The sequence below is a fragment of the Henckelia pumila genome, unplaced genomic scaffold (assembly GCF_033568475.1).
Source record: "Henckelia pumila isolate YLH828 unplaced genomic scaffold, ASM3356847v2 CTG_80:::fragment_1, whole genome shotgun sequence".
NCBI lineage: Eukaryota > Viridiplantae > Streptophyta > Magnoliopsida > Lamiales > Gesneriaceae > Henckelia > Henckelia pumila.
Window position 1 is genome coordinate 1,874,034 of NW_027331883.1, and position 16,443 is coordinate 1,890,476.

The following is a 16,443-nucleotide window of genomic DNA, read 5'->3' on the forward strand; positions in this document are numbered from 1 at the left end:
CATCAAATTATAGTTCAGTATTTTATTTGCATTAATGGAGTCTCCTAGATAGATTAATATAAAGATGAGCATAATCAAAGATAATTGGTGAAAACTAAAACAAACAAAAAAAGTAAAAATAAACCACCAGCCATGAATACACAAGTCTTCCGTGTAAATGAACACTTTCAGAATTCCTTGATACAAATGCATGTCTTTTATAATCGTCTTCATATAGACGATTTTTAACATAGCAATTATCATATTTTATTGATTGGATTTTTATAATCACAGTAGTTATCATATTTTATAGATGTGATGCGATATTCGTAATTGTCTTATTTGATCTATATAATTTTATTCGTAATTGACATCCTCATCGTCTCATTCTTCTCTAATATGAGTTTTGAGGCTGTAATTTTGCGTGCACCTTGAATAGTTTTAGCGAATCATCCACCGAATTCCTTGAATTCACGAACCGATCGCACACGTGCATAGATTATGGAATATAGAGTTGGAGATTGCTTCTAAAAATTTCTACAATAGTGAGAATCCAAATCTACCTCCAAAAGATAAAGAAATCCACAGATTTTTGCGAAAATATATCTGTTGCTTGCATCTATTCCCTGTTGACTATATGCTTTACAAAACATAAGAGGCATACCACCCTGCTGGACTACTTAATGTTCTTTTTTACAAAACGGGCATCAAATAAAGCACACATAACCACACCAGTACCAGAAGATTAACTACCAAAGTGTCACCTACGCTAGTTTTTTTCAGCTAAGGTTTTGTTTGACAATTGCTGGTTATCTAACACCGGTACATATGCTTCCGACGCCTTCTTTAATACATCATTAGCCCCCCTTTCAACTCCACGTGGACTAATCAAATTCTTCTCAACATCTTCAAACTTGGCGGTAGCCAGCGGTGCAATGCCAACCGTTTTTGCAGAACTTGGACCTTCTATGGTCAGAGTAGCAGCATCATCCCTGGAAGCATACCAGGTGTTCCCACAAGCATTACACTCCAACTGGGAACACAACACAAAAACATTATGGTTTAGAACATGAAAGTATTTGCTGCTCATCACTATTAGGCCATCTACCATGTAATTGTAATATATCTTATATTGTTCTTTTGGCAGAATGATATATCTTATATTTTTCTTTTGGCAGAAAGATATCCTAAGTTTTTAATACCCACATGGAAGGCTAGTGTTAAATACTCATTAAAAAAAACAAAACCTGGTAGCGATCACCATGTCCAGTCTGAATAATTTCCCTCAATCCCACCTGTTTCTCCATGCATCTTTTGCAACGAGCATCTGTCATCTGGGGCTCGACAATGAAAAACTTATCAGAGAACAGTGGTTATCATAGAAAAAAAAATCCGAAAGTTGAATTATTAACTCTACAGAGCAAGTAGGATCAGTGCAGTAATTTATCGCAAGAAGACGTCGCGCTCACAGCCTCAAAACATCAGATAGAAACAGCCAATACAACCTGCATAATGCCAGATTCCTCCGGCTCCCTGCTAGAAATCTCTTCAGATGTTAAACCTTCCTGCAAAAACAAATCATGAATTAGATAAAAGGAACTTCCCAGTTGAATCAAATTCAGGCTTTGTGACTTTCTCACAATGAATAATAATTCAACCGTTTTCAAAACCCGATGTGGCCTTCACTTGGACTCGTGCTCACTTGCATCTTTTAAATCTTACCGTAACGGTTAATGAAGTAACAGTCGCTTCTACATAGGACAAGATGGTTTGAATAAATAATCGGGAAAAAAATTACATATGTATTTACTTTGGAGAAAAAAACATGGATTGATCGGTCCAGTTGACCACTAGAGACCAATCAACATATCCCAAGCCATTAAGCTCCTAACATGTCAGTTGATAAATCAACAACTAACATAAATTCACTTCCCTTGCACCGCCCCGAAGAAAGGGTCCCAAAAATTAAATCAAAAGAAAGTTCCCATCGAAGGACAGCAGTAGAAAATGTCCACCTTCTGAGAAAGTATGCCAACATGGACGCTTGTACAATCAATAATTCTAGCTGTTGAACCCCAGTGGAACAAGGCTCGTCTTAGTGGAGCGTATGAAAAGAATTGAAAGAAAATAGGAATCAACATTCCATTTGAACTGAGAAAAAAACAACCACCTACAAAATTTTTGGTAAAACATAGCCATGGATGCAGAAAGAAAAGGTTTGATGACAAATATTGCTAATAATATCTACCCAAAAATGCATTGCCAACAGAAGGCACTCAATGTGGAAAAAAAATAACAGAACCCACATTAAAGTCAAATTTCAAGTTCAGTTTCCAATAATATCCAACGATACCAAATAAAAACATGCTGACAGACTATAAGAAGAGAAAACAATGTAATGAAAGCTTAATTCTAAGAAAGTAGAAGTTGGTACCTTCAACTCATTGGGTGACATATTCAGTATCTGTGCAGAGTCCAACTCACCTTTCAGAAGACGTCGTGCCAATACGGCATTGCTCTGTCAAGTTTTTTTATTAAAAAAAAAGAAAGAAATGCCATTAATTGTATCTAAATCATAACGTCAACTAATATTACGGAATCGATGCTGCAAAGATGGCATGAAAAGGTCTAAATTTCCACGAATGCAGTGTCCAAAAACAAAACAGTACGTTGTTTGGTGTGTTGAACAGGATATGCAACAGCCATATCAGAGATACTTCTGCATAAGATCAACATAAACTCCAACACTAGCTACCTTAAGATTAAATGCCAGCTGCCGCAACTTTTGGTTGTACTTCTGGAAATCTGCAGAAAGTGAGTCATGTGCAGCTTTCTCAAGAGCAACTATGGTGTGGACAGCTGCATCTGGCCAGTCAAATGACTCATCTACCTATAAAATATAAATAGAAAAAATGAAACAGTAAAGTTTTTATAAGATTAACAGGAATTTACCCTATCTCCTAAGAAATAGTGTTTATTCCATTGAATGTTTCACATTTAAGACAAAGGCTCCAAACCCTAAAATTGCAAACCTTATTTCCCGCATCTGGATCGCCCCTTTTTTCCACATCATTCTGCTCACTGTTCACTGGAGAGCATATGAATTGAACTGATTGCAGAAGCTTCTCTAACCATTTGTCGCGCTGTGTTTCCCCAGTCAACAGCATAAGGTTTGAAAGAATTGTATTATATTCAGATGTACCTACACCAGTGCTTCCTGGAGTTTCTGCTTTAAGTAGTTGCGATTTACTAAAACATTCGTTATCCCTAGAAACATCCAAAGGTGTCATGCTCTTTTTCTTAATAAGTCGTTTACTCTTTATTTGATCTTCCCGATCCACGACCATATCCTCAGGTTCAAGATCTGGAACATCACCAAGCCGTTTAAGAGTCTTTTGAACAAGATCATCCAGTTCCTGTTGTTTATTGTCTTCATAATCTTTGTCTGTTAGCTTAAAAAGCTTCCTCTGTTCAGTATCATATACTTTTTGAACAATGAAACCAGGGTGTTGTTTGCGATTAGGAATCTGCTTATGTAGTGGTATGAAGTGCACCACACACTTGTGCAAGACAGATTCTGCAGGTACTTCATCTCGGTGGAAACTATAAAACAGTTCCCTTGTATCACGTGATTCCCAATTTCCACCGGTTCTTTTTTCTGCCTCCTCCGGACGGTAAAACCATTGCCCAGTTACCATCATGTCACCACTCCAAGTTTGAGTGATGTCCTGTTCACAAATGATCAATTCAATACCAATTACAACAAAGTCGGTCGATTGCATCATATAACATAATCTTTTTACGTGAGAAATATATAGTGAACTCTAGCATCAATCAGAACCAAATCATACAAAATCCATTTTTCAGCCAAGTAGAATCATATCTTAACATATTATTAATTCCAAGTTTCGTGATAAAAATCATAAATGAAAGGAAGCAACAAATGATATCATGGGAATAGCTAGTATATTTGATGTTTCAAGTAGCAGATTTCATGCAAATAAGAAATCAGTTGCATACATTGGACCAATATACTTACTCTCGAGATGTAAGAAATGAAATTCAAAAAAGAACACAATTAAAATTACCACGACAGTGGCACTAACTTTAATGAACAGAGGACATCAACTGAGACTCCAGAACATTTTATACCACAACAAAAAACTAAGATCATGAAACTTTGTCATCAATCAGCAGAAATAGAGAACAGACTTACATAGAACTGGAAGCCCATGACCACCTATTTCACAACTGAAATGTGTTTCAATTAATCTGTCTAGTTGCGTACCATCATTGTTGCAAAATTTTATAACAAAGAACTCACAATGTAAACCGAAAAACCACTCAGAACCAGGAGAATAAATACCAGACATATATTGTTACATTTGTCCCACATTGAATAATAAAACTAAAAAAAATGAGTTATAAAGCCTTGAAGTAATTTCACCCAAAAGGCTTGCCTTTTGGGATGAACATCTCATGTGTTTATGACCTAACATTGGTACTCTCGTTGAGAGCCGGCGTAGACGACCTAAGAAAGTGGTAGTACCACAGGATGAAGGGTGAATGAAAGCCGTCTAGATTGGGCCGCTGCGGACGTTGGCTTCTCAAGGGGTCGGCAATGTTACAATTGTCCCATATTGAATAATAAAACTAACAAAGAGTGAGTTATAAAACCTTGAAGTAATCTCACCCAATAGGCAAGTTTTTTGGAATGGACAACTCATGGGTTTATAACCAAATGTATATTCAATAAAAATAAAAAAAAAATTCACGAAGACTATCAATAACTAAGTTTTCATTTACACTAGATGGATACCATGGGTTTATAACCTAACATATATTCAATACACAAACACAATATTCACGAAGACTATCAATAACTAAGTGTTCAATTACACTAGATGGATACCAACACGACTTCAAGTTCTCAAAGTGGTAGTTGTCTACAAAGAAGCCTGCATTCATCACATCACCTTGTCTTTCAGAGGAACTAAGGCGTGAGAAATAGCTACCTTAATTATGGCCACATAAGGCTTCTGATCTTCTCTCTCAGGAGCTAAAAGCACGGGATCCTCCTACAAATTAATCAAATTAGTGAGATAATTGAAGCAATTAACACAAATGTATTATACATGCATAATTTTCAGATATAATAACAAAAAAAAAAAAAAAAAAGCCAAACCAAACAACTCACGAGATGATATTGAAGACCATCGAGCTCAAATGAGTCATAATGATTCCTCCTTCCTCTCCCTTTCCCAGAAACCCTAACTACCTCGCCCATCGGCTGCGCAACTGCATCCTCCTGCTCCTCATCTTCCGGCTCCGGCTCTTCTTTCTCCTCCATTTTCTTCCTTTTTCCGTGCGATTTCACCTCTCTTTCATCCTCGTCGTCCGATAGGTACACCTTTTTGCGCTTCCTTTGGTTCTGGTTTTCATCCCCCGGAGAGTCACGAGGCTGTTGCAGCGGCGCGTCGTCCTCGTCATCGCTGGTCGGCACGTGTGCAATGCGGCGATTGCGCATTTTTCTCCTCACTTTCAAGTCTCTCAGAGGGGAGTCGGGAAAAAAAACAGACGATAATTTCCACTTACGGGAATTTAACGCGCCAAGTGGTGACACTGGGAAATGAATTTATAGAGCGGATGAGCCGGTTACGGAAATGTCCCTCGGGTTTTATATTATTAACACTTTTGCCATCGTGCCCGGGTAGATTTGCATTGAACTTTGTATATCTTATTATCTTGTCTTTGTTTTGTACCAGTATTTCATCCGTGCGATGCACGGAATGTTATTTTATATAATTAATTATTCAAATTAATAAGTATGAGCAATTGAATAAAAATTTAAATTACAAAAATATTAATGAATTATAGACAATTAGAAAACCAAAAAATTATTCTAAAAATTTTTAAAACTTCCTTAAACACAACATGTGTCGTTATATTTTTTTGGTTGATGTCACGGTCACTATCACAAATCAAATTTATTAGACCCCAAAAATTCGTAAACCTGGATATAGCAACGTATAACCGATCATGACTAAAAAAGGGGTTCTTTAAAAGAAGTCCTACGTGAGACAATGATTAACCTTAACTTTTGTTGATTGTCATTGCGTATAATACAATCAAAGGATATTATCTTCATTCAAATTTAAAAGGAAGTCTTGAATCAAAAAGGTCAATGACATTCTTGAAATAAACACTTTATGACCTACATTAATTCCAGTAAGAATTTATCCTTCCAAAATATGGTTTCCAAGCCTCGTCACAATCAATCTAATACCATTGCATAATCCAAGATATGATCTATGTTCCGCAGCAACATAATTGGAGTTCCAACCTTCAAGTTTAACTTGTGATTTGATACTCGAGAACATCTTATTTCAGGGGTATGCACATCATGCAGTAGATCGACATTTCTTTCTATTTGAGTAATACAATGTATCAAAACTTAAATACAACCTTCCTCGGAGTGATTTTGAGAAATCATGTATTCGCTTACGGATTGAACAACATCGAGAGTAGAGGCCATAAAATAGCCCTCTGTTGAAAATATGCAGTGTCGGTGATACATATGTCTGAAGATGGATACGTACTCTCAACTATTGCTGCAATAGGATCATTGCAATATTTTAACAAAAGATCATTAGAAATATCGACCGTTGCATAGCCATCGTTTGTTTCTCCAATTTTTCCATCTCCTATATTATCAATTCAATCCAAAAATTCCTTCATTTTGAACAATCTTCATCAGAACCTAAATTTTGTAGCCGCATGTTTGTCGTCAATCTCAAAATCGTGCAATGTCTCCAGATATGCGACGAATGAAGGTGGCGAGAACAATATATTGTCTACTATCTTTTTGAATAACAAACAATATTTGTCGAAAATCGCCACCGAAAACAACAAATGAAGGCTTGAGTGATTGACAAATCTCATTATATCTTTCATACTTTTATCTAAAATTTCAAAACAATACTTATGCATCATTGGAGTTTCATCTCAAATGATAAGTTTAGATTTTATAATAAGCTCCGCAAGAGGACTCTCTTGTTTGATATTGCATGTTGATTACTCATTAGGATTAAATGAAATTGCAAAGTGGGAATGAACAGTTCTTCTACCAGGCAATAGAAGAGACGCTATACCACTGGATGTCACATTCAACACAATTTCTCCCTCCGATCTAAAAAATGTAGATACAATCTTCCAAACAAATGTTTTTTCAGTACCTTCATATCCATATAACAAAAAAAACCCTTCCTTATTTGTATGAACTGCATTTATTATCGTATCATATACATGACATTGCTCATAGTTCAAATCATTAAGGAGAATATCACGTTCTTCTGATAAAGATCGTCAATCAAACCACAACTCATCATATATTAATCTAATTGGTAAATACTGAAAATATTGATCACTGGAAAATGACGTTGACTCGAATTCACGTAAACTCTTTCCAAAGCTTCGCAATATTTTTTCAATTTCAACTAAGACATAGTTTCTAATTTCATCATCATTCAATGTCAATTATACAAATAAAAAATAAAAATATAAAATTGTATATGTATAGCTTCAATAGCGTATCCAACAAAAAATTTATGGCATTACGTAGACATGAATCCAAAAGGTGATAGTTGTATATCTAGATCTCATACGTTATGGGATTACGTAGACATGAATCCAAACCTATGAGAATTTTTCTCAAATTATAAACATATAATTGTGTAAGTATTATAATGCGTGTATCGAAATGTAAACAAATTTAATCTGTTTTTGAATGGCCATGATCAGTAGCTAAAATTTTTTCATATCTGAAAAAAAAAAAAATATTAGACATTCATGTAAGCTTATGCAAGTTTCAACTATTGTACTGTTAACATAAAATGATTTAAATGTTTTAGGTTGTCTTGTAAGTTTTTTTATTTAAAATTATATAAATTACCTAGCTAATTCGTAGATTTAAATTTTGTTGTGTTCATTATTTATGATATTTTTATACATTAATTAGACATATATATCATTTAAATTTTAATTTTTTTAATTATTTACGATAGTTTTCATAAGATTAGTTTGTATATGCTGTTAAGATAGAATATCAAATATGTAAATTTATTAATATATTAAATATATTGATATAGGAATTGATCTGAGATATATATAACATTTAAATTTGGATGTGTCAATTATTTAAGATTCTTTGAATAAGATAAAATGACGACATGCTAACATTTAAATTCAACATTTTTCAATTTTGAGCCGAAACTGGTGTATTATTATTTTTATTATTATTATATTGAGAAATTATCATATCTCCTTATTATTAAACTATCACACACACAAATATATATATATATATATATTATAGCATTTATGAAAACTATATATAACATACATAGATGTTTTAGGTTGTGTTGTAATTTTATTATTATTATTTTAATTAATTAAAATTCAAATTTTTTCAATTTTTAACGAATTGGTGTATTATTATTTTTATTATTATTTTGAGAAATTATCATATCTTATTATTATTTTTAGAAACAATCACACACATATATATATATATATATGTATATAATTTAAAAACTATATGTATAGTATATATAAATGTTTTAGATTGTGTCGTAAGTTTTTTATTTGAAATTATATAAATTACCTAGTTGGTATATATATATATATTTACTATATTTTTTATAAGATTAATTTTTATATGTTGTTAAGATAGAATATCAAATATGTAAATTTATTGGTATATTAAATATATTTAATAGGATTTGATCTGGTATATATATATATATATATATATATATATATATATATATATAACATTTAAATTTAGATTTGCCAATTATTTAGAATTCGTTTAATAAGATAAAATGGTGATATACTAACATTTAAATTCAAAAAATTTCAATTTTGAACCGAAAATGATGTATTATTATTTTTATTATTATTATTTTGAGAAATTACCATATCTCCTTATTACTACTATCTCACACACAAATATATATATATATATATATATATATAGCATTTATAAAAAAAATATGTATAGCATATATAAATGTTTTAAGTTGTGTCGTAAGTTTTTTATTATTATTTCAATTCATTTAAATTTAGAAATTTTCAATTTTTAACCGAAACTGTTGTATTATTATTATTATTTTGAGAAATTATCATATTATTATTATTATTATTATTATTTTAGGAAACTATCACACACACACACACATATATATATAACATTTAAATTTTATGTGTTAATTATTCACGATATTTTTTATAAGATTAATTTGATATATATATATATATATATATACACACACGATATTTAAATTATTTATGATATTTTTGGTAAGATTAATTTTTATATGGACACAATAAATCAATTGAAATTTATTGATAAAAGTAGTAAATATAAATTTATTTTTACAAATTTAAACAAAAAATTATTAGAATTATTTGAACCAAAGAAATTATCTACAACTTTAATCATCATATTATTGCTATTATTTGAACAAAAACACGCATTATCTGTAGTTTTAATCAATATCATCCATAATTTTTATTTATAGTAAGTACGTTTTGGCGTGAAACTACTATATTTAGTAAAAACTCTGTTTTTATATATATATATAGATTTGACTATTTTTATTTAAAACGGCTTATAAATTCTAGAATTTTATAAAATATTTTTTAATAAGTCGTATGGTTTTTTTTAAAAAAATATTTGGATTAAATTAGATAATAGAAACTTAAAACTGTTTGATGTTTTTCGTTTTATATGTTTTTTTTGTTATAACAATTATCAAAATTACATAGATCATAACACTATGACAATAATCATATTAATTATTATTATCAATATAATTATAATTATATTTTGTATGATTAATAAATTTTTGATATTATTGATATTATTATATCATTAATAATATTAAGTATTATCATTACCATTATTATTGTTATATATAGTATTAATATTAATATTAATAAAATAAAATACCGTAGCAAAAAAAATTCATAGTTTCAACATTACCCTTTGAATTTAATGGAGAGTTAACTAATTTTTGAAGACTATCTTTTGAAATTTTTTCTTAAAATTGTTCTCCAAGTATAATTTTTGAAAAACATTTAGGAATATTTTTTATGATTTTTCGCGAAAAAATGAGAACAAAGATACAGATCATGGATCTGGGTCATGTTATATACGAGTCAATACACTTTTTATCCTCCCTTCCATAACTCTAACATTCTCTATCTTTTTTTTCTTGTTCATTTCATCCAAACTCTCCTGCTGCCTCCGAAGCAAAAACAAAATAAGAATCGGGATTCTTAATCATACCTCAAATTATGAAGTGTGAATGTCTCATTCCACCCGAAGAATCGATGAAATACAGATGGATTGATGTGTTTTACTTTGCATCGTCATCCAGAAGAACCAAAACAAATGGATTGATATGTTTGTGATTTTAGAAGGATTATAAGGATAAATTCGTAATGATGAGGTGGCTAGAAGAAATGATGCAGATGCCATTGATGTGTTTGTACTTTGTATCGTCATCTAGAAGAACCAAAACAAATGGATTGATGTGTCTGTGATTTTAGAATGATAAATCCGTAATGATGAGATGGCTAGAAGAAACGATGTAGATGCCATAATAATCAACACACAATAATGTCATAAATCTCGTTACTTGGCTTTCTCTTAACACATTACTCATCTTCAAATTTATTGAAATTATATTGGTTATTGAAAATAATTTTTTTTTGGGTTGGGAGATGAATGCGGATGTAGTAACATCTTACCCATATCCAACTCGAATATCCGATTATATATATATATATATATATATATGCATATACGTTTATGTTAAATAAATATTAATTCTAAGTTACTTTTTGTTGAATGATGGTAGTTGGATGAAACGAAATTCTTTTTGATAAAACAAAAGTTATTTTTGTAAAATAATGATATTAAAATAAATTATTTATAATATTTTATTATTTCTTATATGATTTTTATTTCTTAAGAAATTGATAAATAAACATAATTTTATCGAAATAAATCAAATTTAAATGTAATTGTAGTAGATAATAGAATATTTGGGTAGGATCTTCGTCGGATATAAGAATTAGGAAGAAAATTGAATACATGACAGTGATAGATATCAGGTGTATACAAAACAATGAGTTATTCTCTGTGGTGTATACAACAATGATTTGATATCTCGTGAAACGGTCTAATTTTTATTTATGAGAAGTCAAATTTACTTTTTGTTTATAATAAATAGCTATATTTTTTGTATAAATAAAAATATACAATATCATGAATCACCTTATGTCAGGGTGAAACAATGTCACGAACCAACTTGAGAGATTCGAAACCCTTTTTATATGGCAATTCCACGAGTCGAAACGTCGCTTTCTCAAAGTACAGTGCGGCCTTTCTGCACTTTTCACAAAAAAAAACATATTATTATTAAAAAAACGCGGACAGCTAAAAAAACCGTTTCATTTCCTTTGCCGCAGCATCGCCGGGATCTTACATCGCTAGCCTCTGCTTAGTTTCCGGCGAAGGTATAACTTTTTTTCGACTATGAACTCGTAGAATACTGCACCCGAGCGCTGAGTACTACTTAGGGTTACGGGTGGATTTCATTTCATGAAATGCATCCGATTTGCAGGCTCGTTGAGCATCCAATGTACGCGAATTTATCAATGTATGCTAGTGGATTGTTTTTTTACATTTTTGTGAGAATATATTGAGGGTTTAAGAATTTTATTGAGTGTTCAGTGCTACTAGGTTGGCGAAACTTTGTTTTTTGAAATGAAAATTGATTCTTTATTTTTTTTGTTTGGATGAAAAGTTTCTTCGATTTTCTGTTAATTTGTTTATTTATGCATCAGTTTCTTGGCGCATTAGTTGGCACAATTGAAGCAGGGGACTTGATCGAATGAGCTGAGTTTCTTTCTTTCCAAGCTGAAGTGAAAATGGTACATCTCCATTAATGAATCCAGCAAAAATATTGTAGTTTTAATTTTGTCTTGGCTTCGTTTCCCTGGCTTTTATTTTCTACCATGTACCTATTTCGAATAATTTCTTCAGATTTTTTTAGTGAATCATCAAATAAATTTTAATTCATGGCAATGGATCAGGATTTGTTATTTTAGTTTAGATAAGTTTGCCTTGCTGAACATGTTGATGATTTGATATAACAATGGCGTGCCTTAAGATTTTTGGAGTAACTGAAAGATGTGATCTGCATGTAGGCTTTTGCATTTGCGAGATGTGTAATTGTCCCATATCTATTCAGTGGAAAGATTTTAAACTGAAGGAATTTGCTTTAAGAAAATTAATTGGTGCTGATGTATTATTCAGCAACGTGTTTGCTTGCAATGGATGTTTGTAAAGTTCATGATGTTATGTCGGTTAAGAGCAAAAAATGCAACCAGAAAAAAAGACAGAAATCTTGATTTTCTTGGTGTGTTAAAATGTAACGGAAAATAGGAAAAGGAAATTCTGCAGAGCTCTGATGAGTTCCTATCTAATGGCATACACATCATTCAAAAATTGTAGAACTCTTCATCCATATCTCGGGGCTTATCTATTTTACGGATGTGATTATCATTATTACAATAATTCTGAAAACTTTATGATGTGTACTTCCAATACATGGATAATATGATTTTTGGGTATCTATTCCCATTTTGGGATCCACAATCTAAACAACACTTGTATATAAGTTATCACGGAACTAATTATTCTCCTCGTTATTGGCTTTCTCATCCTATTCCTTCTAGACACTAGCTTTGGCTTTTCTTCATTTGGTGTAAAAAGGTATGTCTTGATGTTGATGAAGTGTGAATCCTTTCCTATAAATAAATTAAGATCCATTTGAATCTGTTTTCTTGTCCCTTGGAAAGATGAGGATATGGTAGTTAGTACAATTTCAGATTTCCTATCTGCTTTAATATTTTGAGCTGTTCTTTATTTTCTTTTTGTGCCTTTCCCCGTAACCATGGTTCATGGTTTAGTCCAAATTCATCTCCTTTGTATTCATGGCACTCATGGATGATTATACGATTATCTGGTTAAAATCTTTATCAATCATCCAACCTGAAAAACACCAAGAATTGACCTATGCGTGACAGAGGTTACTTTACCCTATGTTTCATGGTGTTACTTTAGTGTGATTCTATTTGGTTTTTGCAGTCTTTTCCAAACAATGGAATTTGGATTCCTATTAGATCTGGTTCTCAGGATAATGGAGAGGTGGCTGATTCCTCGACTAGAAATGAGCACAAGCGTGGTTATCAGTGGTTTGTTGGCTCACATGAGCAAGAGCTATTCTTCAACAAGAAGCAAGCGATAGAATCTGATAACAAAGGAACAAGTTCAGTAGCTACAGTAACGAGTTATCCTTTATGGAGTGACATTTCCAGTTCTCAGTCAGGAGGTCATATAGGTGACCACCTCGTCAACCCCAAGACTGTTCAGAGTTCAAATCTTTCTCAGAAGAATGTCTTCTCCACTGTTTCTGCTGAGCCTCATATGGAAAAGGGGGGTTCTGAGGATCAATTTGAAATTGACTCATCAACCTGTTTTTCCATGTCTCAAACTGTGGAAGATCCTTTATGTCTAAATTCAGGAGTTAGGAAAGTAATGGTTAATGATATAAGGATCTTACAGAATTGCTTGCCTGAATTTGTTCAGAACTCTAACCCTGGAAAGAAAAATGAAAAGCCATGCACCATGTTTCAGAATGGTAGTATCTTGTTACTTAAATCTACTTAAAATACAACTATTTTGGTGGATTCTGCGTTTAATAATGGATGAAAATTTTATTTCAGTTGAACAGGCTGGCAGCAAGAGAGATGCTACGGTTAAGAATCAGTTCTTTAGTGGGATAGATGACAATATGCTCTCTGTTGGTCAAGCCTTCAACAGAAGGAACTATGATACTGGTTCAATTGAAAAAAGCAGTGGCAATTTCGTGTCAATTGGTTCGACTTGCCAGGGGCAGGAGAATTTCTTTGCAATGGACCCTTTCTACAATAAAGCCAATGAAACATTCAATATACTTGCGAGTTCTACTTATAATAAGGGTGACAGAGATTTTACATCAGCAACATATGTTCATAGTCGGCAAGATGTAACCTTTATGCCACAAAGAACGGTCCACAGCAAAGAAAATTCTATGATGCTATCATTGGGTGAGAATCATGAGAATGATGAACAAACTACTATTTCTTTTGGCCGCTTGCAGGATGACCCTGTTGATAGTGACACCTCTGGCAGACTCATATGCAGCCGTGATATTTTGGTAAGTCAATTGTCTGCTCAATCTTCTGCAGCATTGGGACAGAGAAATTCCGTGGAACAGATAACTGCAAATGTTGCCTCGGTAGCTGCTTCAAGGACAGATGGCACACCCAAGAGTTTAGAACCTAAGACAAAAAAAGGAACTTCAAACAACTTCCCTGCAAATGTTAAAAGCTTATTATCAACTGGCATACTTGATGGGATTCCAGTGAAGTATATATCATGGTCAAGAGAGGTAAAATTAGTTATTATTTGGTTTTCATTTATTTTCGCGGCCTTTCTCTTGACCTGAGCAATGTTATGGAGGCATGCAGAAGAATCTTCGAGGTGTGGTAAAAGGGACGGGTTACTTGTGTAGCTGCCAGGATTGTAAGCTTTCAAAGGTAACAACTCGTATTGTGAAGATGGTTTCCTGACAATGTTGAAGCTTGAATTAACTCTTGTGCTAAGTTTGCGTCCTTGCACTGTGCAGGTTATCAATGCTTATGAGTTCGAGCGCCATGCTGGTTGCAAAACCAAACACCCAAATAACCATATTTACTTTGAGAATGGGAAGACTATCTATGCAGTGGTTCAAGAACTGAGGAGTACCCCCCAGGAAATACTATTTGAAGCGATTCAGAATGTGACGGGCTCCCCTATCAACCAGAAAAATTTCCATAATTGGAAAGGTGAGCCCATTTCTTTCTTTATCCCTGGATCCGGAGACGGATTAGTGTTCATCTAGGTAGGTCCTAATAATATCTCATTCAATTCTTTATTTTCTCCACTAGGAAATTAAATTATGTTTTTTCTTGATGTTTTATTTACCAGCATCATATCAAGCTGCAACCCGGGAGCTTCAACGCATTTATGGTAGAGAAGACACGGTCGTACCATCATGATATTTCATATTTCTGGGATCTTCAAGGTTAGCTTATATCTGTTGTCAGGTACCTGGTGGATTTCAGAATAGGAAACACATGCATTTTACCTGGAAAACTAGTTTGGTTTTGCTAATTTGTAATTTAAGTGTGTTGCTTGGTCAAAACATTTCTTTGTTTTTAGCTTTCTATGACAAGCATCTTGTTTGTGTAGCGATCTTATGTTGTTTCTGTAACAATTATGCATCGGCTGATAAATTTTGAAGGCCCTTGTAAGCTAATTTTTTGAGTTTGAACCACCCTTCTGTTGACCTGCTAACCGATATAATCAACATCCCAATCACAGCTAAAATGACAATTAAACTTAGAAAATGACAACCAAGAGGTACTTAGAAAATGAAAACTTGGGTTTCTTCTTCTTCTCTAGTCACTAACGCCACAGACACGAGCTTGACTCTCAGACCGTAGAGAGAACTACAGCAGCCCCATAGGCAATCCATGTAGTACCCCCAAACCCGTACTCACCATGCAATCAACAATCACATTTCCCAGCAGAAAATTGAAATCCCGAGATCGTGAGAAGCCAAAATCAGCAGAGTGTTAGCCAGCAATGACACTGCAAAGGAGGAACGCCACCACTTGATGGGAGGACGTTATTCAGAAGAAATTCTGGAAAAAAATGGTGCCCAACATCCCAAGCGCAAATTCATTCAACCCACCTTTCACCTTACTTTTACTGAAGGTGAATAAATTTGTCGCAACCTTTTATCCATTGAAGAAAATTCGAATAAAGACTTCACCACTGGGGAGACTGAATTTGAGAGCTCAGTTTTTTTGTATCGCATCTAATCCGAGTTTCAAGAAAGTGAAGCCAGAACCAGAAGAAGTACCTCGCAGGAATCTCCATGATCCTTGGGGACTTTGAAATATGTAGCGATCATGTATGATACTGGGAACTGAAGAGGGAGCTCTGGTAACCACATAACCCAACTTTTTATATTAATTTTGTGATTTAGGCAAACTACAACTGGTTCTCTTATCAGCTTTCAGAAAATCACGAAATATAAGAATAAAGGATAACAGAAGAAAGTTGTTATACTGCTCGATGATTGATTTTTATTTTAGAGTGTATTGTTAGAAAAAAAAAAGAAGAAAGAAAGTTGTTATTAAACATAAAAATTATAAAAGTAGACTTAATAATCTTGAAATTTCAGTTATATTAGTCATGGTAATTTTACGGTCTCGAAAAATAATTTAAAGACGTAAATA

At 32.9% G+C, this 16,443-nt stretch overlaps 2 protein-coding genes across 6 annotated transcripts; one reads left to right on the plus strand and one right to left on the minus strand.

Annotated features, from left to right (window-relative positions):
- Nucleotides 1–651: 651 nt before the first annotated feature.
- Nucleotides 652–5,570, minus strand: LOC140873646 (ASI1-immunoprecipitated protein 3). 2 transcript variants are annotated; one of them, XM_073276846.1, is made up of 8 exons: nt 5,177–5,570; nt 4,995–5,057; nt 3,012–3,707; nt 2,735–2,869; nt 2,414–2,497; nt 1,485–1,544; nt 1,227–1,313; nt 652–1,012 (listed from the first exon to the last, which is right to left on the minus strand). In XM_073276846.1, exons 1-8 carry the CDS (start codon nt 5,504–5,506, stop codon nt 749–751), a joined length of 1,719 nt encoding a protein of 572 aa, XP_073132947.1. In that variant the 5' UTR covers nt 5,507–5,570; the 3' UTR covers nt 652–748. The 2 variants fall into 2 exon arrangements, 1 of the variants encoding a protein (XP_073132947.1); XR_012148088.1 differs by having other exon boundaries at nt 976–1,012; nt 1,392–1,544.
- Nucleotides 5,571–11,407: 5,837 nt separating this feature from the next.
- Nucleotides 11,408–16,138, plus strand: LOC140873722 (uncharacterized). 4 transcript variants are annotated; one of them, XM_073276950.1, is made up of 8 exons: nt 11,408–11,565; nt 11,896–11,982; nt 12,827–12,923; nt 13,202–13,754; nt 13,840–14,546; nt 14,626–14,694; nt 14,784–14,982; nt 15,125–16,138. In XM_073276950.1, exons 3-8 carry the CDS (start codon nt 12,921–12,923, stop codon nt 15,193–15,195), a joined length of 1,602 nt encoding a protein of 533 aa, XP_073133051.1. In that variant the 5' UTR covers nt 11,408–11,565; nt 11,896–11,982; nt 12,827–12,920; the 3' UTR covers nt 15,196–16,138. The 4 variants fall into 4 exon arrangements, with proteins under 4 accessions (XP_073133051.1, XP_073133048.1, XP_073133050.1 ...); XM_073276947.1 differs by lacking the exon at nt 12,827–12,923 and having other exon boundaries at nt 15,125–16,137; XM_073276949.1 differs by lacking the exon at nt 12,827–12,923 and having other exon boundaries at nt 11,561–11,690; nt 15,125–16,137.
- Nucleotides 16,139–16,443: the final 305 nt, after the last annotated feature.

What these genes read in the sequence shown, in the direction of transcription:
- LOC140873646 (XM_073276846.1), bottom strand. Translation starts at nt 5,506, where the DNA reads ATGCGCAATCGCCGCATTGCACACGTGCCGACCAGCGATGACGAGGAC. An exon ending in AGCTGGCATTTAATCTTAAG is followed by an intron (nt 2,498 to 2,734) that starts GTAGCTAGTGTT and finishes AAAACTTGACAG; the next exon opens with AGCAATGCCGTATTGGCACG. An exon ending in AGGAATCTGGCATTATGCAG is followed by an intron (nt 1,314 to 1,484) that starts GTTGTATTGGCT and finishes GTCGAGCCCCAG; the next exon opens with ATGACAGATGCTCGTTGCAA.
- LOC140873722 (XM_073276950.1), top strand. An exon ending in ATGCACCATGTTTCAGAATG is followed by an intron (nt 13,755 to 13,839) that starts GTAGTATCTTGT and finishes ATTTTATTTCAG; the next exon opens with TTGAACAGGCTGGCAGCAAG. An exon ending in ATATATCATGGTCAAGAGAG is followed by an intron (nt 14,547 to 14,625) that starts GTAAAATTAGTT and finishes GGAGGCATGCAG; the next exon opens with AAGAATCTTCGAGGTGTGGT.